This window comes from Notamacropus eugenii, chromosome 4 (genome assembly GCF_028372415.1).
Source record: "Notamacropus eugenii isolate mMacEug1 chromosome 4, mMacEug1.pri_v2, whole genome shotgun sequence".
Classification (NCBI taxonomy): Eukaryota; Metazoa; Chordata; class Mammalia; order Diprotodontia; family Macropodidae; genus Notamacropus; species Notamacropus eugenii.
This window is the reverse complement of record NC_092875.1, coordinates 279,787,168-279,811,828: the sequence shown is the minus strand read 5'-3', so window position 1 is coordinate 279,811,828 and position 24,661 is coordinate 279,787,168. Positions and strand designations below refer to the sequence as shown.

Below are 24,661 nucleotides of genomic sequence, written 5' to 3'. Positions count from 1 at the left end.
ATAATTTTATTTCAAATAAATTTTCAAAGAGAAAAACACTCTCAGCCCATGCTGCTCTAATACAAAACGTCTCCTTTCTCTACAGCATTTCTGTTGCATGTTGAATCAGCTGTACAGGCTAAGGGCATACGAGTGTTCTGTGTCATCAATAATTTCTATGATCCCCAAAGACATGGCAACTGGCCAAGAACCCACACGCAGCGGATTTCTTTCATTCATCAAACTTACACTTATATCTTAACCCTCACTCCCTCAAGTGGATTTTACCTAAAAATACAGCACTTTGAGAAAAGTAATACAGTAGCTTCAGAAATTAAGCTCTTAAGGAAACTTTGCGTCACAGTAAATCTCAGATTTATAGTGCTTGGCAGTTGTTCTGCAACACTAGTAGCCTTGGGGTTTCTGGCACTAGCTCAGTATTGACAGCAGCTGATGTGGTTTCTTTTCGCTCTTTTGACTCCTCTTTAATAAAAAGCATGCCCTATGGCTCATTGGTTTTGCCCCCTCTGGGCTGGTAGCAACTTCTTGAGGAATCAAGGAGCCAGACTTGGCATTACGCCAAATAAATAGCACAGACTGTTGGCTCTTGACAGCATATTGCAATCAAAGCTCCATAAGGCACAGTAAAGCAGTCAGCTACTATATGAAACTAGACAGAAACAATGAAGAGACCTCTTAAATAGAGGCCCCAATTACTGTTCAATTTATATAGCCTCAGTCTCTGATGGCATCTCCTTTAAACTAACACATTAATAAAGAACATTTTAAAACCATAAAGATTTATGAGCATGAAAGCATATATCAAAGTACAAGGAATTTAGGTTTGTTCTTTAGAAAAAAGCATATAACATTATTTTCTGCATATGAGTATTGTTGAAATAATTAAAGCCTCGCTTATGCCTAGGCCAAGAACAAACAGTTTTACTATAAATTCCCTATATGGTGTTTTGCTTACTTTTAAAATTGCTGGAAAAATCTCTTTCTTTTTCTTCCTCTAACTATGCAAGCACTAAGATACTGAACAAAAAATAAAAAGTTTTTGCAGAACAAAATTTTTATGTAATATGAATACAAGGCCATTCAACAAATAATTAACAGTGACTACCATGTGCAAAACACTATTCTAGGCACTTAAAGGGATACAGAGGTAATTAAACTATCCAGTCCCTTTTGCATGGAGCTCATTCTTGTTGGGGCTACATGACAGATCCCTTGTAAAAATTCTAAAGTGTACCATATGATGAGTGCACAATGAGGATTATCTCCTTAGGTTAGATATAACCTCGTGCAAAAACTTAATTGTATGCTTTACAGCTACAAATTTTAAAGCATACAGACTAAAATCAGCTCAAGATAACCTTATTTAAACTCACAACGGTATACAGTAATTCAGCCCCCTGAAAACCTGACTGTGTTGTATTTGGTATAATTTTCAAAGTGCACTAGATAGCTCAGAGAGCAGTACATCTGTTATCATCAGTAACATGGCCTCTCTTCACCTATATACTGGAAAATTATTCCTGAAAGCAGATGACACCATATGGACAAGTGGATGAAAGTGGATTTTCTTTCCTCTTTGGGGGATTTATATTATTTTGCATTGGTGCATGGATGGATAGGGTCACTTACTTTAATCCATTTTCATCACAACTTTTAGTGACAGTCTACTATAATGGCAAGCATAAAAATGCAAATATCATTAGATTTATCAAGTCTTTAGTCTGGTTATTGAAAACCTACTTTTCCATAAACATAATTAATGTTAAAGATTTTTGTTATGAAATTCATGCATTCTAGAACTAATGTTCCATACTGTTTGTGTTTTTTATCTTGAAACTAAATAGACAATAAAAGAAATTACCTCATTATTAATGTCAAAAACTCCTTCTTGGATTTTTTCATAAATTTCTTTTGCTGTATTAATAAATGCCTGGAAAAAAACCCCAAAACAAACCACTGGTAAGATTAGATTATTTGAAAAATAAACACCCATAGTTTATTATAAAAAGATAAAAATAAGTTACAAATACAGAAGCAATACCTGAGCAAAGGGGGTACTATGTAAACAATATCATCTCTTGCAATATCAAATGTAATTTCTAGACCAGATGACAACTTTACTCAATAAGATGGCTTGAAAACAAAAAGCTGTCTTCCACTAGGATTACAGTAGTGATATTCATTCAGCTTTACACCACAGGCCCACAACAGGCTCAAGAAAACAAGATAATACTATTCAAATTTTATACCACTCTAAATAGTTTTTAACATTTTTCTCCCACAATATGACTAAGTTGTACTTTCAATTAATCCATACTAAAATTAATCCAGAACAAGTACTAAGCTATCTGACATTTAAATAGAAATTAGTTACAAGTAAAAAAGGAATAAAAATGAAGTATATAAACTCAGTAACAGCTAGAAGACATGCACAGTATTTGACGAAGTGACAAACCATAGTTAATACTATCAATAATGCATATGGAATTTCCTTCAACCTGAGTTTATGAAAATTATGCAAGGATTCTATCCTCTCAGCAGAAGCCCACTACTACTGATATAGAGCTAGCTCAAATACAAAAAGGTAAAAAGGATTCATGGAGAGGAACAAATCATACCCCCTTGTCATTTCTACACTGGAAGCATTTGACTGCTGAACTTGCCACCAGAGCTTTGTTTCCTAATTAACAGGACTGATATGTTTTCACCTTTAAAGGCCTGACAGCTCCCCAGAGTAATCAATCTACCGCAGCTCAATTACTGCACCAAGCACACACCATAGCCAGTGAAGGAGACTTGAACGACTGCGGCAGGAATAGAGAGATATGAATATGCATAAACTCTAAGTGGGTGATCGAATCATCACAGAGGGTCATGAGAATTTGCAGCAAAATAATGAGAAGAATTAATCATTGCAGATTCACAAGGCACTTAGGAAGTGAGCACCTTTTCAAATGTGTGCTGGAGTTGCAAAGAAAAAACTGGCTTTTATCCAACTTTGAAATAATTCACATTCCTCAAAATTGAAGTTTTCTCACATAAAAAGCGGAAAAAAACCCACCCTTATCTTTATTTCTAATAACATTTCAATTATTATGATGGTCTTATAAATTGGGCTAATTAAAAGCTACAGTCAGAAGATTTAAAATTAAAAATTCACAAAGCTAGAATACCTAGGGAGAACCAACTTTTTTCATATTTAACTAAAACATAAGAATCACGGTCCAAGAACAGTGTTATAACTTCACATTAAATACAAATTTACACTTTAGCAGACAGTATTAAATGCGTCAAATTATGTAAATAAATCGCTCTCTTGCTAAGTTAGCTGAATCTATATGAAACTAAAACAGTGCAACTGAATCTGGAGAACTGTGCTATTTAAAATTTCATGAGTCACTAATAAATTTATTATACTTAGTCTATAAGATTTCATTTGGTAACAACTTTGAAGTGACCCAATAACTAATGGACTAAAGACGTGTGTATTTTATAGTCAGAAGATGTAGAACACTCATTGTACAGGACTGCTTTCATTACAATAAAGTTATTCTAGATGACTTTTTGGCTCCTATAACCTCAAACAACCTTTAGAAAAAAGAAAAATTGACTTAGCCACTAGTTGGCAAGGGTTTAGCTCGGTAATCTTGACAATTACAATGAGAAAGCAAAAGAGCTGTTCCTAATCCCAATCCTAATTTCACAGAAAAATCTTAAATTCATGAAAATGGTGACATTATTCAACCATAAAATTTAATACCTGAAATGTAAAGCACATATACATATATATTTAACAGATAACATTTGTGTAGTACTTTATGTTTTACAAAATACTTGATATATTTTCTCATCTGAACTTCACAGCGACCCGGTAAAGTAGGTAGTATAATTATCACTATTCATATTTTGGAGCTAAAGAAACATAAAACTCATTGAAGGTTAAAGACTTGCTATATAGGTCAAGTAGCAATTGAAAATAGGAAGAGGAATTCAAACCCAGGTTTGCTGATTCAAAATCCAGTGTTCTTTTCACTATACAACAGTTATATTCTCTATATATTGAATAATGGTGTCTCTTTGTGATTATCTCATAGTCTATGGAGACTCATAAGGAAAAAAGTATTTTTAGAATTCTAGATGACAAGAGATATTGTACCAGTCGGCAGTAGCTTTCAAAACTATCTTTGGATGATTCTTTTTAATTTTTTTCTAGAAGTATTATTTATCTATTTGAAGTGAATTATAGGCTTCAAACTGAACACTGCATACTCTGAGAACACGATGATATTTAACAAACTGTTAAAATTAGCAAAATTAATCTGACTTACACAGCTGAATCATATTTATAAAAATAATATTTTACTTAGCCTTGGAAAATGACTATTTGTGTTTGAATTTCACAAAATGCTGACTCTTGTGGGGACAGGGAACATTCTATGAAGCTTATTTACAAAAATAGTTTACTTATTGGGGAATGAGAAATAAATAGGTTCCAAAGAATGAAGATAAATTAATATAATCATGTCAAGCTGAAAACTCTTACCACTATCTAAAATAAGCAGGAATCTAGATGGAGTTTCAATTGTAATTACTTTGTCCCAAAATCTTATTTCCTAACAACTATAGTAACATTTTACTTATCTAGGTATCATTTATACAACTTCAACTACTTGGAATATACTGGAGGACCAAGAAACAAAAGCCTTTGGAAAATCAAGGTAGATGTTAAAAGCTCATACACTTAATAGGGGAATTTCTCAGTTAGAGTCTACCCACAAGCAGAGGCTACCTTTTGCTCTTTGTAGTCCTAGTGCTTAGCACAGGTCCTGGCCTATAAGAGGCACTAATAAATGCTTATTGAATCACTTTAGACGTGATTTTTTAAAAGATTGCTTATTTGCCTTCCTAGAGTACAAGAAATTTAAAACAGGGTGACGGTGATGAAGAAGAGCCTCAAAGAGCAAGTTACCTGACATTGGCTACCATGACTGGACAACTGAGAGTGAGAAGAGACACTGGACAGCAACTCAAAACTAAACCAAAACCCAAACCCAGCAGTGCGGGTACCATTCCTTACTAGCATCACTGTAGAAGAACACTCCACAATGATGGTGGTTCAGCAATCAAAAAAGATGAAATTAGATTTGGTTAAGAAGTCAGAAAAGTATTCAAAATGAACTTAGAAAAGTATTTATTAAAATGGGTAACTAAAATAAAAATGGCATTGACACCTGCTTCCTGCTATTTGGGGTAACCTTGGACAGACTATTCAAACCATCTAGGTCTCAGCTTCCTTATTGGGAAAATGAAGGGTTGGACTAGCTGACTTTAGCTTCTTTCTAGCCCTAAATCTATGATCACATAATCTGTGTGAATTTTTAAGTACTACTCACTCCAATCCTATAAAAAATTGATTTAGGTATGAATTCTTTAATGAAAGAATCACAGAGACCAACAAGAATTACAAAATGGAAAATGTGCTTTCATGGGAAGCTAAAACACTTAACAATTCAAACTAACAGTTCACTTTTCAAAACAAAACAAAACAAAACAATTTTGTCCTAGAAGAGTTTCCCAGAACCCTACAAGATTAAGTGACTTGTCTAGAGTCACACAACCAGTATACATCTTAAGAGGAACTTGAACCCAGGTCTTTCTGACCTTGAGGCTGGCTCTTATCAAGCTGCCTCTTTTTATACCTCTAACTGATTTTGGAGTCATCACTGAACCAACAATTTTTCTCAGTATGAGATAAATCAATGACAACGAAACTTTTGCTTCCATTGATTCTACATCAACATTTCTTCTTCCTCAATATTAAAAACATGAAAGTAAAAGATAATAGCTGTCTCTAGGCCACCTTAATTAAATTCCACCTTCTTTTCTTCTAGCCCATTAATCCTCTTGACTATTTGCTGCTCTTTGAAGTCCTGGGAACAATACCTGGGTGATACCAATAATACAGAAACTTTATCTGACTTTGCAAATATTTATTACCACACAGTACAACACTTTTGTAAGTACTAAAGCTTTTTTTTTAAAACAAAGCAATAAAACTTAGTACTTACTCTTGTTGAACTAACAATCTGGCTAAGGAATACACACACACACACACACACACACACACACACATATGCACACAATCACAATAGATCTCAGACTAAACAAGCATAGTAAGTGAACTTTCACTCAAAGACTATAAGTCAAGGTTGAGGTAGTTGCCATAAGAAATCAAGGTAATAAGCTACCTTAAAATAGATAATTTAAAAAAAAAATAGAGGTAAAGTAGAAAACTGTGAGGTTAGATACAGACACACACAATTAAAATTTTAAAAGTACTAAAATATTGAAATGACATAATTGATAACAGTAATAGTTGAAATTTGTCTTTGTGTAACATACTGCCATCTGGTGGCTATAATGAAGTTACTGAAACTCATTTGTAGTATTTCACTTAGCTTAAACATTACTAAATAAACACCACAGACAATGATGTCCATTGAAATAGACAAAGACATATTTATGTTTTTAACAAGGGTAGTGATAAAAGGGTGAGTGATAATGAATACGGTACAGTTTCATATTCCTCCCCCAAAATTCCAAACACAAGGATATAACCAAGGTATCCATTGACAGATTTCATCTTTCCTCTTATCCTTCCCCTTTCCTTGTCAAGCAATAGGTAGAATTGTTGATGATCAGTTGCTTGACAAGGGGCGGAAGGAAGTGAACAAAACCTGTCAATTCCAATTCTTTTTAGCAGTTCTAATAAGAAATCAATTACTAGCTAAAATAAACCATATTCTAAAACTTAAGCTATTTGTAATTGATGAGTGTTGTGGGGTTGTACTTTCATCTAACATTTTCAGAGTCCCAATTCTGCTTTTACAACATTCTAGGCCATATCCAATTACTGACTTCCATTTTCATAATTATGCCATTAAAAGAAAAGGTGTCTGAAACAAACTTATCTCACTGATACCATCTGCTTCCCTATATAATATTTTCTCCTTTACTTATTTCTGATTCTTTAGTTTTGTTTTAGAAAAGCATTTACTGTCTCTGATAGAAACACTGCCTTGGTTTCTGCTCCCACAGTTATTAATCATGTCTCCTGGTCTTCTGGTTCTTGAATTTCCTCATATAGCCTAAAATTCTTCAGGACAATGCAAAGAAGGCAGATCTGCCCAACCTTTAATGTTTTCTGTTATCTTTGTCAAGAGTCAAAACAAGCAAATGTGGTGTTTATGGGAAGTCTCATAAAATATGCCATGGGCAAACATAAAAATATTTCAAAAATTTACAAACAAATTCAGTGGGAGTAGAAGAGAAAGTACTCCAGGTCATGAAGACTCAGATGCCGAAGCTGCTGCCCTGGAAGAAAAGGAAGAACAGAATAGGATAAGGCTGGGTAGGATTGCTCACCTAGGACGTTGCCACTGCAGGAGGGAGAAATGCTAAGGTAGCTTCTTTCTTTAATTGTTTTTGTTATTCAGATTATAAACTCACTTATTTCTATGCAAGGATTGTCAGTGTCCTGGGACGAAGGCCTGGTCACACTTACCATAATACATCACTGATTTCCAGACTTGAAAGGACAGTACAAAAATTAGTAATGTGGACTCTAAAAATAAGATAAGGAAGAAGAGGGCAAGAGAGTATGGTGACCGCACTCAAGAGGCTCAGATGAGCTGTATCCTGGAGCATGGAAGCAACATGCCCTGTCAGCACTTTGGGAAAGATTTTGGAGAAAAGGGCAAATACCATCCTGGTTTTCAAAAAATGAAAGAATATTAAGTGTGTAAATTAATAGACCAATGATTGATTTTGATTCCCAGCAAAATCCTAGAATGTACTAACCACTGCAGAGACGAGTGAGCATAATAAAGAAGTGGCAAGAACAAAGATCAGTTATGTCATTTTTAAAACAAGTGGTGGCAGACTAACCTAATTTCTGACAGGGCAATTCAAATGGAAGATAAAGGGAATGCTGTGGACACAGTTTACCAAAATTTCAGCCAAACAACTGACAAATTCTGTTTTTGTGGTTGTTCATTTCTCAAATCTACTTTTCACTGCTGAAGCCCTTTCATGGTTCAATGTCAATTTGTAAAGAGGTCTCCAATTCAGTGTCCCAGGGCTTTGTGCTTGGCCTAATGCCAACATTTTAACTGAATAACTTGAATAAATGTAGAGATATCATGTTTGCCACATTTGCAGATGATAAAAAAATTGGGATAAATAATATGCAAGTGACAAAAAAAAAATCTACAGGCTAGAGCAGGGGTTGGGAACCTGTGGCCTAGAGGCTTGTAAGTTTAGATTCAGTGAAAAGGTCACATATGACCTTGAGGCGGCAGGTTCACCACTCCTGGGCTAGAGTACTAGACCAAATCTAAGTAGTATTAAATTTATTAAGAGATCAATATAAGTGTAAGTATGAGTGAATTTGAAAAGGAATGAACTTACAAGTACAAGATAGTGGAAGGATGGCCATAAAGAAGTTTAGCTGAAAATAATCTGGGGATTTTAGTGTAGATAGGGAAAATGACAACTTATTCAGTAGCCAGACCTCAGAGTAATTGTTATTAATTCAACTTTAGCTTATAAGGAGGCTTCTTTGGTCATGAAAATGCATTAAACAAAGAAAAATACAAGACAGATTATACATCTAAAGCTGGAAGGGACCCCTGATGTCATCTAGTTCTACCCCTTCATTAGATGAGGAAACTCAAGGCCCAGGAAGTTTAAATGACTTGCCCAAGGTCATATAGCCAGAGATGAACTCCGGTTCATCTTACTCTAGTGTTACTATCAACAATATTCCCTCAGTGTTAGCAATTCCCTACCATCTCCCTACGTGACAGTAAGGGGGCAGAGATGGGGGCAGAATGCTAATAATCCTATCATTTTAAAAAAAAACTTTTATTTTTTATCATATTCTTAAAAACAACATTTAAATATAAAAAGAGAAAAGAGAACTGTATAAGTCAAATCCCTATACGATTAGTTATAAACATTAATTAATCAGTTGGCACTCCAAATGTGAAATTTTTGTCCAAAGACCAATGAGCTGATACAATAAGGAACAACAATGACATTCTTCCTATATAAATGAAATCAATAGACATAAACAGGTTGTAGCTAAATGGAAGGATGGCTCACAGATTCTCTTTGGAGAAGCAAATAGTGTAGTTGGCAAAGTTGACTTTACCATATTTTCAAGCCATTTCATACAATTCTTGGTCATATTATTATACAGAGCTCATTATGAAAAAAAGCAAAATACCTTGAAGATGACTTCAACTTAAGTGTCAAGACCTGTTGCAAAGGATGAACAGGCAGAGAAGTTCTACCAAGAGGCACTTGCACAAGATCTTTTTAAACTTTAGAACTGTGAGCTTGGTTTTGTTAAAGCTATTTTGATAACTACCTTACTATAACTGGTTTCCTGTGTAACTCTAGGTGTTTTGTTTTATTCATTTAAAAACATTATTTTGAAAAGAGATCCATAAACTTCATCAGATTGCCAAAGGGGTCTATGATGCAAAAAAGATTAAGAACCTTTGCTCCAAACCAAGTCAACACACATCTTAGTATTTGATTTCTTTAATCTGAGGGTGAACATTGGAAAGAGCAGAAAAAAATGCATTGAATAATAAAGTTTGGGATTAAGAAATGAAAGAGTTCCCTAAGGCTTGGATACCCTTTAGAGGCATCATGCATGTCTCAAGAATACTTTCTCCAAGCAAGTGGAAGATGATGAACAGATCAAGCACTGAACAATATGACAGAAAAGAAATAAAAAAATGGCTGACTACTGATGGGGATGAAGGTTGGTCATGTCTCAGCTGTGCACTCAGATCATAAACTCGGTGTGTCTGAAGTCAAAATAAACACAAAAAATGAAGAGAAAATAAGGCTGCATAAAGTTATAATAATTCCAACCTAACCTATTGTTCTTGAAGCTGAAAAATGGAGGATAATAGGAAAACAACGACTCCAATGATCACTTCCTACTCTATAAAGGAGCTGCCTCAAAGAAGAGTCTAAAATATTGTATTAACTGCTTCATCTGATCTCTTTGATAAATTGTTCCCACAGTAGCCAAAGGCAATGCTGACTTAGACTAGAAATTTACCTGCTAAACATTAAAAAGAAAAAGATAGGGAAGATATGAACAGCAATGTCTTATAAGTAAGAAAAAGCAGGAGAGTAGAAAAGAAGCTTAAAGAAAAACTTGGCATGAAAGCTAAATGAGAGTACTCTATGAACATTTATAGTTGAATCTGGAAAGAGGATCCCAAATAAACTGGAAAATGGAACAAATCTGCCAGTTTTTCTATAGCAACGTGTTTCTATCCCTGAAGACACAGCAAGTAACTAGCTCCTAAAATGTCAGCATCTTGTGCCAAATGAAATAGCTCTGGTCATAGAAAACACCTAACGAACAATACAAATAGAAGTGAAAATCCTTACATATAGTGAGTTTCTCTAGATGCTCCAATGAGCACACAACATTGTGTAGGTCTCATCACTCTCCAGACTACAGGGCCCTAAGTCTTGGAAATGAAGATCTGGAATGTTGATATCTGTGAAATCAAAATCTGGTATTACCCAAAAGGCAACACAGTTAATTCTTGGTGGGAAAAGTATGCTTTGGTGAATTACTAATTAATAATGTGCTCATCAAGAGGCACAAAGTACTGCCAGGAAATGAAAAAGGAGGCAGACCAGGTATGTAGTAAGATCAAGGTGTAAGTAAGATGAATAGCCAAGTGCTATAATGATACTGATACAATGTTGAAGGAACTAGAGAAAGGCAACCAAAATGTTGGGTAGATCCCTAATGGAAGAATTAGAGGATGGATGTGGGACAGAAACTACATATGAGGTATTGATAGGCTGTAATCTGAAAAACAAAAACAGAGAAGGGAGGGGGCGGAGCCAAGATGGCAGACTAGAAAGACATACTTACGCAGGGTCTCCCCACACAGACCACAAAATACCTGTACAGAGGGACCCTCAACAAATTCTAGAGGAACAGAAGTGGAGAAAAACAGAGAGGAGGAGATTTCCAGCCCAGGGTGACCTGAAAGGCCCACGGGAAACGTCAGTTGCACCTGACGCAGAGTGGAGCACGGAGCCCAGCCCAGCCCTGGCCACACACCCGGCGCAACACTCTGGGAGGAGGACACCTCAGGGGCGGAATCTCTAGTTGAAGCAGCAGGTCCTCAGATCCCTCAACCCACAGGCACCAAAGGTCAGTGACAGGGGTTTTTCCAGCTGGTCAGGAAAGGAGAAGGGCCTTCCCATAGCTCCAGCAGCAGGCAGCAGCCACAGAGGCTGCATGCAGCTCCAACAGTGTATAAACCCCTGCGGGGCACCGAAAAGCTGAGTTTTATCTCAGCACTGTGTGGAGGCCCTGGGCGAGCTGGTCTTTGTCTCACACTGAATGGCGGCCCTGCCCATCCAGCTTATCTGAAAATCAGCCCCCAGTGCTGACTTGGTGGAACTGGAGGCCAGGTGGCTGTGGAGAGGTAACTGCTAAGATTCTGGGCACAAAAATCCGTCTCTGCATCCAGACCAGTACATGCTTGATCGTGCCACCGTGGAGGAACTGAGATCTCACAGATTCCCAGAGTATACCCTACTCTTGACAAAGGACCCAAAAGTCAAGTAACTGGTTGGGAAAATGCCCAAAAAAAGGAAAACCATAGAAGGTTACTTTCTTGGTGAACAGATATCTCCTTCCATCCTTTCTGATGAGGAAGAACAATGCTTACTATCAGGGAAAGACATAAAAGTCAAGGCTTCTGTATCCCAAACATCCAAAATAAATATTCAATGGTCTCAGGCCATGGAAGAGCTCAAAAAGGATTTTGAAAATCAACTAAAAGAGGTGGAGCAAAAATTGGGAAGAGAAATGAGAGAGATGCAAGAAAAGCATGAAAAGCAGGTCAACACCTTGCTAAAGGAGACCCCAAAAAAATGCTGAAGAAAATAACACCTTTAAAAATAAGCTAACTCAACTGGCAAAAGAGGTTCAAAAAACCAATGAGGAGAAGGCGGCTTTAAAAAGCAGAATTAGCCACATGGAAAAGGAGGTTCAAAAGCTCACTGAGGAAAATAGTTCTTTAAAAATTAGAATGTAACAGATGGAGGCTAATGACTTTATGAGAAACCAAGAAATCACAAAACAAAACCAAAAGAATGAAAAAATGGAAGATAATGCGAAATATCTTACTGGAAAAACCACTGACCTGGAGAATAGATCCAGGAGAGACAATTTAAAAATTATGGGATTACCTGAAAGCCTTGATCAAAAAAAGAGTCTAGACATCATCTTTCATGAAATTATCAAGGAAAACTGCCCTGAGATTCTAGAACCCAAGGGCAAAATAAATATTGAAAGACTCCACCAATCACCTCCTGAAAGAGATCCAAAAAGAAAACCTCCTAGGAATATTGTGGCCAAATTCCAGAGTTCCCAGGTCAAGGAGAAAATATTGCAAGCAGCTAGAAAGAAACAATTCAAGTATTGTGGAAATACAATCAGGATAACACAAGATCTAGCAGCTTCTACATTAAGGGACTGAAGGGCGTGGAATAGGATATTCCAGAAGTCAAAGGAACTAGGACTAAAATCAAGAATCACCTACCCAGCAAAACTGAGTATAATACTTCAGGGGAAAAAATGGTCTTTCAATGAAATAGAGGACTTTCAAGCATTCTTGATGAAAAGAGCAGAGCTGAATAGAAAATTTGACTTTCAAACACAAGAATCAAGAGAAGCATGAAAAAGTACACAGCAAAGAGAAGTCATAAAGTGAACTGTTTACATTCCTACATGGAAAGACAATATTTGTAACTCTTGAAACTTTTCAGTATCTGGGTAGTTGCTGGGATTACACACGCACACACACAGAGCACAGAGTGAATTGAATAGGATGGGATCATATCTTTAAAAAATGAAATTAAGGGGTGAGAGAGAAATATATTGGGAGGAGAAAGGGAGAAATGGAATGGGGCAAATTATCTCTCATAAAAGAGGCAAGTAAAAGACTTCTCAGTGGAGGGAAAAAGAGGGGAGGTGAGAGAAAAAACATGAAGCTTACTCTCATCACATTCCACTAAAGGAAGGAATAAAATGCACACTCATTTTGGTATGAAAACTTATCTTACAATACAGGAAAATGGGGGAGAAGGGTATAAGCAGGGTGGGGGGGATGATGAAAGGGAGGGCAGTGGGAGGAGGGAGCAATTTGAAGTCAACACTCTTGGGTAGGGACAGGATCAAAAGAGAGAATACAAGCAATGGGGGGCAGGATAGGATAAGGGGAAATACGGTTAGTCTTACACAACACAACTATTACAGAAGTCATTTTCAAAACTACACACATATGGCCTATATTGAATTGCTTGCCTTCCCAAAGGGAATGGGTGGGGAGGGAGGGATGAAGAGAAGTTGGAAGTCAAAGTTTTAGGAACAACTGTTGAGTAGTATTCTTGCTACTAGGAAATAAGAAATACAGGTAATGGGGTATAGAAATTTATCTTGCCCTATAGGACAAAAGAGAAGATGGGGATAAGGAAAGGGAGGGATGTTAGAAGAGAGGGCAGATTGGTGATAGGGGCAATTAGAATGCTCGGTGTTTTGGGGTGGGGAGAGGGGAGAAATGGGGAGAAAATTTGGAACCCAAAATTTTGTGAAAATGAATGTTAAAAGTTAAATAAAAAAAAAACAGAAACAAAAACAAACTAGTCACATGGATGAGATCAAGGATCGTACTGTAGCACTCAAATTTTTTATCTACATGTTTTACTTCCTATGAAAAGATGGATAGGATGATCTGAATTTGATGAGATAGTTGTCTATCACAATTCCTGGCACACAGCAGGTACTTAAATGGTTCTTGAATTAATCTAGGCCCTCCTCATTACAAGGCAAACAAACTATTTTTTCCTGAAAATTTCAAACTCAGTAGCTTGAAACTATATCCTAATGCTACCCTCTGCCCTTCATCTCAAAGCAGATAAATGATTATCCTTTAGCTATGATCCAATGATTAAGTTGTTTCATTAGTAAAATAGTAAACAGTTTAGCACCTACTAAACTCATAGGGTGGTTGTAAGAGTCAAAATAAAGAATATATGTAAAGTGCTTTGTAAATCTTGGTGTTATATAAATGTTAGCTGCCTGTATTACTAAATCTACTGTACTGTAGCTTGCACCCTGTTCACTGAGAAATTCCTACAAAATCTTTACCTTTCTTATAGCCTTCACTTTCTCCATTAGTCAGCCAATTAACTTAAGGGCTTACTATATGCCAGAGCCTGTGCTAAGTGCTGGGGATACAAGGAAGGGCAAAAAGGGTTGCTCCCTGCAAGAGGCTCACATTCTAATGGGAAGACAAAATACAAATAATTAGAAATGTGCAAGATATATACAGGGTAGATGTACAGGGTAGAGGGGAAAGCACTAAGAGCTGATACACCACGAAAGACCTTTTGTGGAAGCTGAGAACAGAGCCAAATCTTGAAGGAAGACAAAGAAACCAAGGGGCATAGGTGAAGGGGCATGGGAGCAAGGCAGCACAGCTGGATCGGAGTGCATTGAGAGGAGAGTTCAGAAGCCTGGAAAGGTAGGAAGGCGATAGGTTGTAAAGGACTTAAAAAGACAAGCAGAGGATTTTATATTTGAGGCTGGAGACGTTAAGGAGCCACAAGATTTTATCTACTAGGAAGTTCACATCGTCAGAGCCATGCCTTAGATCACTTTGATAGATCAATGGAGATGGATTAGAGTAGGGAGAGAAGGCAGTCCCAGCAGCAGGCTATTGTAACAATACAGGTACAAGGTGAAGAAGGCGTGAATCAGAATGGTGTCTGTATAAGTGAAGGGAAGGTGTTGTATATGGAGAGATAACGTGAAGATAAAAACATGGTTTGGCAACAGACTGAATATATGGGGTAAAATTGAGGAATTGAAGATGATACTAAAGTTGCCTGAGGAACAGGAAGAATGCAGAAGTAGGGTTTGGAGGGAAAGATGAGTTCTATTTTGGGAATGTTGAGTATGAGATGCCTTCAAGACATCCAATTTGAGATAACCAAGAGGTAACTGGAGATAATTAGTATAGGAGAGAGACTAGGATTGGATATACAAAGCTGGGAAACACCAGTATAAAGATAACTGAACTCTAGGAGCTAATGAGATGTATAGAGGGGGAAAAAGATGGGCTAGGACAGGGATGGTGCAGTTAAAACATCACTCTTCCTTTGAGACCTACTGTTGGAGGACTTCATGATGTTAAAATGGACACTTGTTTGGACCTCCAGCAGGAGGAAATCCCTCTCTACCCTCCTTGCCTTCACAGATTTGCAAAATCAGGTTTGGGGGTAAGTGTGTGTATATGCAGAATGAGAGGGATGGGGTGGGAGGCTAAAGATGCAACACTTTCTGTTTCTGCTGTTCCTTTCCTGGGCAGCTCTATAAGTGTACAGGGATAAGGATCCTGGGCCTTGGGGAAGGGAAGGTGAAGTAGAGGACACTATGTGCAGCAACAGGGAGACATAGGAAAAAATGCTCTATTAAAAGGGGTGGCCTGGCTGTGTGGCTTTCTGAGAGGATCATATGAGCACAGACTTAGATGTGGAAGAAACTTCAGCAGTCACTTGGCCCAACCCTTTACAGATGGGGAACCTGAGACCCAAAAAAGGTTGAGTGACTTGTCCAGAGTTACACATGGCAAAGAGCTGAGCTGCGATGTGAATGCAGATTCTCTTGATCCCAGAGCAAAAGCTGTAAAGGACCCTCTTGTTTTTATCTCCTCGGAGCTTTGTATATTGCCTAGAACATAAGCACTCAATAAATATTTACTGATAGTCTTGGAAGACATCAACAGTTAGTGAGAGTGACACGCATGAAGATCCTTCAGAGTATTCAAATAAGAGGAAAACCAGGACAGGAGAAGATACTGTCACTGAGATCCAGAGAGCATAGCCTGTCCAGAAAGTGATGAAGAGTGTCAAAGGCTGTAGAGGTTAAGAAGGATGAGCATGGAGAGAAGGTAATTAGGTTTGTCAGTTATATAGCTGATAATTTTGGAGAGAGTAATTTCAATTGAATGGTGAAAGTCTGAAGTCAGACTGCAGAAGATTTAAAAAAAGAGAAGGTGATTGTAAATGGTTTTTGTAAGAAATTTAAACATGAAGGTGAGGAGAATGATGACAGCTAGTGGGGACTGCAAGATAAAGTGAGGGTTTTAAAGATGGAAGAGACATAAGCAATTTTTTGTATGCAGAAAAGTAGGTCTGTTTTCACTAGATATCTCCACCTCAATGTAGTGCTGACACTTCAAACCTAGTACGTCCAAACCATAACAACATTGTTCCCCCTAAACATACTCCTTTTCCAAAGAATAATCAAATTTCCCATTTCTTTTGAGAGTAATATTATCCTCACATTCACCCAAGTTTGTAACCTTGTGAGTTATCCTAACCTCTACCCTCTTCATTTCACCACATTCCTTCATCAGTTGTTAAATCTTGTTAACTCTTGCCTTTAAAACATCTTTTGAATCTGTCTTCTTTCCAGCATCTGCTTTCACGGCCTTATAACCTCTTGCCTGGTCTAATTTAATAACCACTTAATTTATTTCACTGTCTCCAAAATTCCCACCTCTCCTCCCCACCCAATTCATCCTCCACATAGCTGTTAGAATAATCTCTTTACATGTACAGTAGCAGAATGGGTAACAGACTTAACATCTGACAACCTTTGTTCAAATTTCAGTTTTTCAGATTCCTGCCTATATGAACTTAGGAAAGTTACTACCTCTCTAGGCTTCAATTTTCTCATCTTTACAATGACTTCTCAATCTATGATATCATAATACTTCTCTCTTGCTAAAAACCTTGCAATCAGGCTTCCAAACCTACCTTCTAAATAAAATTGTTCTCTCAAAGCCTGACAATGTCTTTGTAACCACTAAATCTGATGGCATTTTTTTTTAGTCCCTAATACATCTGCTCTTTACCTTCCCTGATAATAAAAGGGAATATACTCCTAGAGGTCCTACTACCTTCAAGCCTCAGATTTATTTGCTTCTGAATAAGTATGAAAAATATAATAATATACCAAGAGAAGTATATTGGAAAGCAGCATGCTTTGCAGTATACTTGCAGACTTGAGGTTAGGAACGTGGGTTAGAAGGCTATTTTAAATAATTATATGTGATCAGTCATTCAACTATACATATACATTTCCTCATCAGTAAAATGAGAGTACCTGTTACTCTCACAGGAGACTGTGAAGAAAATGCTTTGAAAACCTTAAAAGCACTACAGAATGTGAATTGTTACTATTATTGACATCTTTATTCATATAACATTTTATAAGACTGGCTAAAATATTTTTATATAGCCAAAAATGGGTTTCTAATTCACAATCGGCTGATTCTCTTACTAACACTATGTAAATGAGGAAATAAAATGAAATTTACCAATCCAATATTCTAATAACATAAGCAGCAGTCATAGCAATTATGCCACTATCATAAAAGAATGTTACTTTGGGTAAGAAAGATGCATCATATAAACAAATGTCATAATGACATTTACCTTTCAATTTACTTTCTCAATGCTATAGTGTATTCTCTCTGAGAACTTACCCAAAGAAAGGTGTCTACTATTTCACTGTCCATTTTCTTCCTTTTTCTTCCCAGTGATTTGGCAGTTCCAATTTCACAAAATCTAAGAGCTAGAAGGGAACTCAACGATCATTTAATCCACCTAATCCCTGCTTGACTAGTAATCCTTTTTATAATATTTCCAACAAGTGATTACTCATTCTTTGCTTGAATATATCCAGTGGAGGAAAACTCACTACCCATGAAGGTTAACGTTCCATTTTTAGATCTCTGATTACCCTGTTACAAGAATGAGATGAAGTTAAGTCTAGCTTGACTTTGCTTGATGAAGCCATGTTTGTTTTTAGTAATCACTACTCCCCTTTCTAAGGACTATGCCCTCAAAAGTGAGTTCTAGAATTTTATCAGGAATTAAGCCAAGTTCTCTGATCTACTGTGTACATATTCTAGCCATTTTTCTTTTTGGAAAATTGGGCCATATGTCCTATCCCAGGTCTGTGGCACCTCCTTTCTGCTCCAAAATCTTTCAAAGTTTACTGAGGGTAGCCAATCACATCTGCTAGTTCTTTTATTATTTGAGGGTGTACTTCACCCTGGCACAATGACCTCAACTCTCTTTTGTTCTTGTTATTCCACAGACCACTCTAGTTGGAAAAGAAAACAGAGACAAAAAGACATACAAAGCATTTGTTAAATGCTTAGTATGTGTCGGGTATAGTGTTAAGCACTGGATACAAATACATGCAAGCAAGTCCTTGACCTCAAGAAACATTTGAACGGGGAAAAATAACACATAAAGGGGTTACTAAAAGAAAGTGAGGACATTACCCTAGTGGATTCGCTAATTTGTAGATAGAGTCTGGAGAAGTGAGGAAGTGAGGAAATGGGGAAGTGAGTTGGAGGCCTGGATCTGGGCAATGTAAGGCAAAAGCTCACCTATGAGAGCTCAAGGTGGTTCTAGGGAGAGAGTTCAAGTTCTTGATGGTAGTGGAAGAGAAATGGAGATGTGATATAAGGTGAAACCTCACCTATAAGAGGCTGGGTAGTTCCAGGGAAGGTGAGGGGGTGGGAGTATGAGTGGAGATAGTGGGTAAATTAATGCTATAGTTGAGGTGGCATAGTTTGGGAATGGCAGAGTGCAAATTTGAATCCAGGTCCTTTATATCTCACAATATTTCCATTGTTTCATTTAGAAGAACTACTGTCAATTCTCAAGTATGCTACTCAAAGGATACAATTATGAAGCAGACAGATAATCAAGAAGTAATGAACTGCCCTGAAGGTACTGGAAAACACCAAATGTTTAATGGATACCTATTATGTGCAAGAAATTTGTCTAGGTGCTCAAGTAATGATACCTCATATTTATTAATGTTTTTGAATAATATACTGTCTCATTTTATTTTTGCATCAATCATGGAAGATAGGCAGGAATAAAAAATTATTCCCAATTTACATTTGAGGAGATTGAGTCTAGGAAAGGCTGAATGACAAAAGTTATACTGTTAGTTCTAGATGTCATGTGCTATTACTTTTGCTCTACCACCCCCAATCTCTACCCCCAATTCCACATTCTTCTTTCCAAAAATAAATTAGAAAGAGTTCAGAAATCAGCGATTAGAACAAATGAAACTAACTTTGACCTCCACCCTTTCATAACTCTATTGCCTGTATTTCTTAATACAAAATGGAGTATTAATGTACTATATTATAAGTCAAAGGATTTCACTGAAGTCTTCCTTCACTGTCTCATTGTGGCAAGATTTAACCCTAGGCTATAGGTTAGATTATTCAAGCAAAGTTTAAGTCCTTGTGGTATTAATCCTATAACCTTGACCCTGTGAAACAATGCCAGGCCACAAAGATTTAAACACAGGTCCAGTGATGGACTATATGTAAGTATGGATCACTCTACTTATACAGAAGTTGACATTCACTACCAGTGCTTTGGCAGGAGGAAATCATTAAAATGTCTATTAAATGTTTAGAGTACTTGAGGTCTATATCACAAGAGGGAGTTAAAATAGATGAAATTACCAAGCCTTTTGAAATACTGAATTTAAAAAAAGAACTTCACTTCTCTATTTCATCTAAAAGAATCATCCTTATCACCTTCAATGCCACTCAACTATTAATGTAACATTAAGATTGCCTTTTTATATAGCAATTAATGCTTTACTCCTTGGATCTAACTCCTAAGTTCACTTTATCATTTTATTCCCTACTAAAATCTTTAATCAAATTGCTTAATCTTACATGAAGAATGTCCCCAATAAAGCCAGTGATGGTACTATCCTTAGCTGACAACTTAAACTGCTCTAAGAAAAGTTAGGAAGGAAATTTATACCATTTGTCCCTGGTCTTTCCTTTAACCTTATTCTCTGTGTGGAAAAATTTCTAGCTTAACCTATAATATGACTTTTCTATGAGATATATAATTCTATATGTTGTTTAAGTCAGGTCCTGTTGTCTTGAAAGTTGTTTGGTATAACTGAATATCAATCTCTTCCAAATATCTGATAGGAGGGACAGACCTTTGATTTTTTTTCATTTCATTGCTTACTCTGAGGATTCCCTCTCATTGGTGAGATATAGATTCCTGATACCTCAAAATAACTAAATTCACTTTAATTCTGATTAGATTCTCATACTAGTATAAAAAATTACCCATAATGTAGTTAAGCACTATTGGAAACAGAGTATAACAACATATTATAGTACTAACTATTACAGTTCTCTTACTTTAAAAGGGCTTTGAAAGCAAATTTGGGGAATCTGACTACAAAAAGTTATAATTTACAAAGAATCAACAAGTCACTTCCCAATCACACAGTGTCCAATAGGGTACCAGACTTGAGTCTTCTCAGATTAGTTTTTCCCCACATTCAGCATTCTCTCCTTTCCACTCTTTTGAATATTTCCTTCCCCTTTCCACCCCCACATTCATCTCTTTCCTGCTTTCATCATCACCTTTCCCTTCTGAAGTATCAATTTAATATAAACTTATCTTACTAATGGGAGTTCTTTCCAATTCCTTTGTCACAATAAGGGTCTTCTATCAACAAGTTGCCTGGTTTTTCAACTCATAAAAGAACACATACATTTTTAAAAACTGGCATAAAACAAGATATAAATGAAATTATTGTGAAATATCTCTGATATTAATTGAAAAAACTATGTAAGATATAACGAAAATCTTCAAAAAGTTACATTTTATATATGACTTTATTCTATATCATTCTTATACATGTCTATAAATCCTGTAGACAATTGGATTCACCCAATATACTATTTGCTTTTTTGGGGGGTATTTTAATAGCACATTGCTGTCAATACAACACTTTAGCCTATTTAATTTCCCTAACTCTAGCTACATGAAAGACCTAGCTCCATTTCTCAAATGTTCATGTCTGTTCTTGTACTTAAGCCACCACTGATAACTTGCTATAAAATATTTACTGCTACCATGTGTTATTCATTCCACTGTTTTTCCAACTTCAATTGTGATTCTTCTGAAATTGTTTGGCTACATGATTTAGAGTCATATAGCATCACCAAGAGGTTATTGATGTTAAAAAGATGGGCTTTGAGGAAGTGAGTTGGCTTGGGATCACAATTCTCCAAAGAAGAAGCCTTAGCCAAGGCTCTTAGAAGGCTGCTATTCTGAGAAACACTCTGGTTTATTAGAAATAGAGCTGGACTCACAGTAAGAGAGAATTGAGCTCAAATCCCGACCTAGTGGCTCTGACATCAACTACATGTAATCCCCCTCTCCCCCAAAATTTTTGCTATACTTAGAAAACGTACATAAAGAATAAGAAACAGTTATCTCATTTGAAGCCTGATTAAAAAAACAAAGCTAAGAATCTTCAACTATTTCTACCATGACATTTTTCACGAATATTACCTGGGGTCAGATTGTCTGTTTGAACTTAACCATGCTAATCTCATAGAGGACACCTTTGAATGGAGAGTGTTCTGGGCTTCAGTATTACTAAGGATGTTAATGACATTTAGAAAATATGTTTTGCTTTCATCTGGTTCAGTTACACAGTTTCCTCATTCAAACTAGCTATGAAAGGGACAAAATAAAAAAAGCCAACTGGTTTGGGATTAATACAATAAGTAAATAATGACAGACAGTTGCAAGATGTGGATGGACTTTCTCTATATGTGGCATCTTTAGGGGGAGAAGGGAACCTTGTTACATATTTTTTCTATGAATTTACTTAATGCCAATTACCAATGGCTGTCTGTGATATAAAGGTTGTTATCTTTAAACTTTAATGCAGACCTTGTCACAGTGATCTGGGTCTACAGAGCCTTCAGATTAGATTACTATAATATAACCACTCTGCTTGAAGTTATCCTTGAAAATCCCCTGAAAGCTGAGAGGAAAAAAACCTCTGAAAGTCTCTTTCCATTCTGGTTCAAAGTTTTTGTCAGCTGACTTTCACAAGTCAGTATATGAAATCTATTATATTTGTAAATCTTTTTTGTTGTTTATGAGAATTGTTAATTTATAAGAATCTTAACTACAAATATAGTTATTTTAAGTTATCATCTAAATAATATTGGTATTTAATTTCTTTTTACTTCAAGCCTTATCCTCAAGTGTTCTATTTCTTTTAAAGATAGATACTAAAATCCATGATAAGCATAAGGAAAAAATGTCAAGTCCTTAATTATTAGGCAAATTGGAATAAATCACTTTGATGGTTTTTGCTCTGAGGGATCAGAGATGGTAGAAGTGAAAGTGGTTAGACAAGGTGAATAACAATAACAACACAAATAGCTAGTATTCATATGGTACATGAAGGTTGGCAAAGCACTCTGCAAATATCATCTCTTTTGATCCTCACAACAATCCTAGGAATAGGAATTAAGTACTATTATTATCCTCATTTTACAAAGGAGAAAGCTGAGGCAGACAGAGGTTAAGTGACTTGCCCAGGATCAAATAGTGCCTGAGATTTGAACTCAGGTTGATTGCAGGTCCAGCACTCACTGTGTCAACTCACTGTTACAAACAAGGACATCTGATGATCAAATGATACAGTAAAATACTTTATGATGGGATTCTGCTCACTTTCCAATTAGGTTCTAGAATTTTATTTATTGGAGAAGGGAGAGTTCTGTGAGTTGGTGTAGGGAAATTCCCTTCATTGTTTATATGATTTGCCCAAGGTCACTTGGGTTAATATGTGTCAGAGGCAAAGCTTGAATCTAGGTCTTCCTGATGCCAAGGTGTAATGAAAGTTAAAGATATTCCCCAACCCATCAGGTGGAAGCCTTAATGGGAACCCTGATTAGAGGAGGCTTGTTTTGTAGGAAGGTCTATACCTTTTGTTAATTTTTAAAGAGGCTTGGGTTCCTGAGGGTTGTGATGCCCTCTGGCTCTGAAAAGTGTATGTATAATGAGGAGAGGTTTTACTTTGGGGCTTACTCTTTGGAAGAAGGTTCCTGTACCAGATGAGACTCTGGGTAGCTATTAAGAAGTGCCCTGGCTTTGAAAACCCAGATGTTGGTGCTTCTCTCTCTGGTAACTATGTATGTACTAATGGTCAGATAGTTGGATCTATCTGTTCATATGTGATGTATATATTTTGCTTATGGTCAGACAGAAGCCCTGTCTGTTGGTCTTTATTTCTCTGTTTGTATTTTCTCTATTGATATATGATTAAAGAAGATTGCTGACCCCTAAAAAATTGCTTTCCTTTTAGAAAAGCAGACCTAAGAATCTGTGTTAGCAGTCATCCTGGATGTGTCAGGGCGCTTGCTGCTACCCAAGGACAGTCCAGTCCTCTATACACACTGCCTCCAGATTCTGGAATGTAAGGGAATTTTGTTGTTGTTCAGATATGTGATTAGTACATTTCCTGAAGAAATGTCTATAAATGCAGAGAGTCTACAACTTAAAAGTCAGAGAGGTCTGGGGGAAAATGAATGATGAACTGACTGACATTGCTAGTATGTATCAGAAGTGGAACTTGCACTTGTAGCCCTGATTCTGAGGCTGGTTTTCTATTCAGTGCAATAAGCTGCAATTCAAAGGGAAATATGGTATAAGATGTCAAAAGCCAATCAATTAATTTTCATGAGGTAATCACAGGAAGCACATAGTATAAAGATCATTGGATAGTCAAAGGACATGGATTCAAATCTATCTTCTACTTTGTTTGGCTTGAAGGGCAAGCCACTTAACTTCTCTGGGCCTCAATATGAAGAGAGTGTTGAAACAATGGCTTTGAAGGTTCTTTCCCAATTATGATCCCCAAAATGTTATTTTTTACAAGGGATTGCATAGAAGCATGTAATTTTAAAAGGATGAAAAAACAACTTTAGTAATTAATATCAAGAAAGTACAGACTGAGGCAAAGGGAAATGAAAACTTACAAAAACAAAAATTTTTTTAGCTCATTGAAACTAACTTTTTTTGGCCTAGTGAGACTAACTATTTTGGCCTAGTGATACTTTCGCTAAGTGTTCTAATCAGTAACAGCTTCCTACTTCAATCACTACTAAAATTATTATTCTAGCTTTAGTCTATGATCATTGAATTAAGGTCATGTAGAAAAACAAGATTAACAGATGAAAAAAGTAAAAAACCCAAAGTGTTTATTAGCACAGTTTCTGTGCTTTCAAATTTTGACATTTGTAAAGGTTTTGAATCAGCTCGTTTTTTTTTAAAAATCAGTTCATACAAAAAACTCCCATCAAATCTAACACATCAGTTTGAACATTTTGTTTTAAAAACTGGGGCAAAATGTGGATTGCTTCTCCAAAATGTCCTCAGTTTTTGGTTTATTTAATAACAAAACCAAACCAAAACCAGTAAACATCTATCAAATATCGATTGTACTTTCTCTACATTAATCTCAAGTATCTATCTGTATAGCCTTGGGCAAGTCACTTTTTGGGCCTCAATTTACTCACTGTAACATGATGGGTGTTACAGAGTTACATCAGACTGTTTGTAACATATCTTTCAGTTCCATAGCTATGGC

The 24,661-nt window shown here is 36.4% G+C and overlaps 1 protein-coding gene across 1 annotated transcript in view; it reads right to left on the bottom strand.

Annotated features, from left to right (window-relative positions):
* The window catches only part of RAB2A (RAB2A, member RAS oncogene family), a 119,711-nt gene that overhangs the window by 1,675 nt on the left and 93,375 nt on the right, over positions 1-24,661 (bottom strand). Inside the window, exon 7 of the mRNA XM_072604657.1 lies at positions 1,862-1,930. Within this exon, the coding sequence (XP_072460758.1) occupies positions 1,862-1,930 (69 nt within the window). The remainder of the gene's footprint in view (positions 1-1,861; positions 1,931-24,661) is intronic.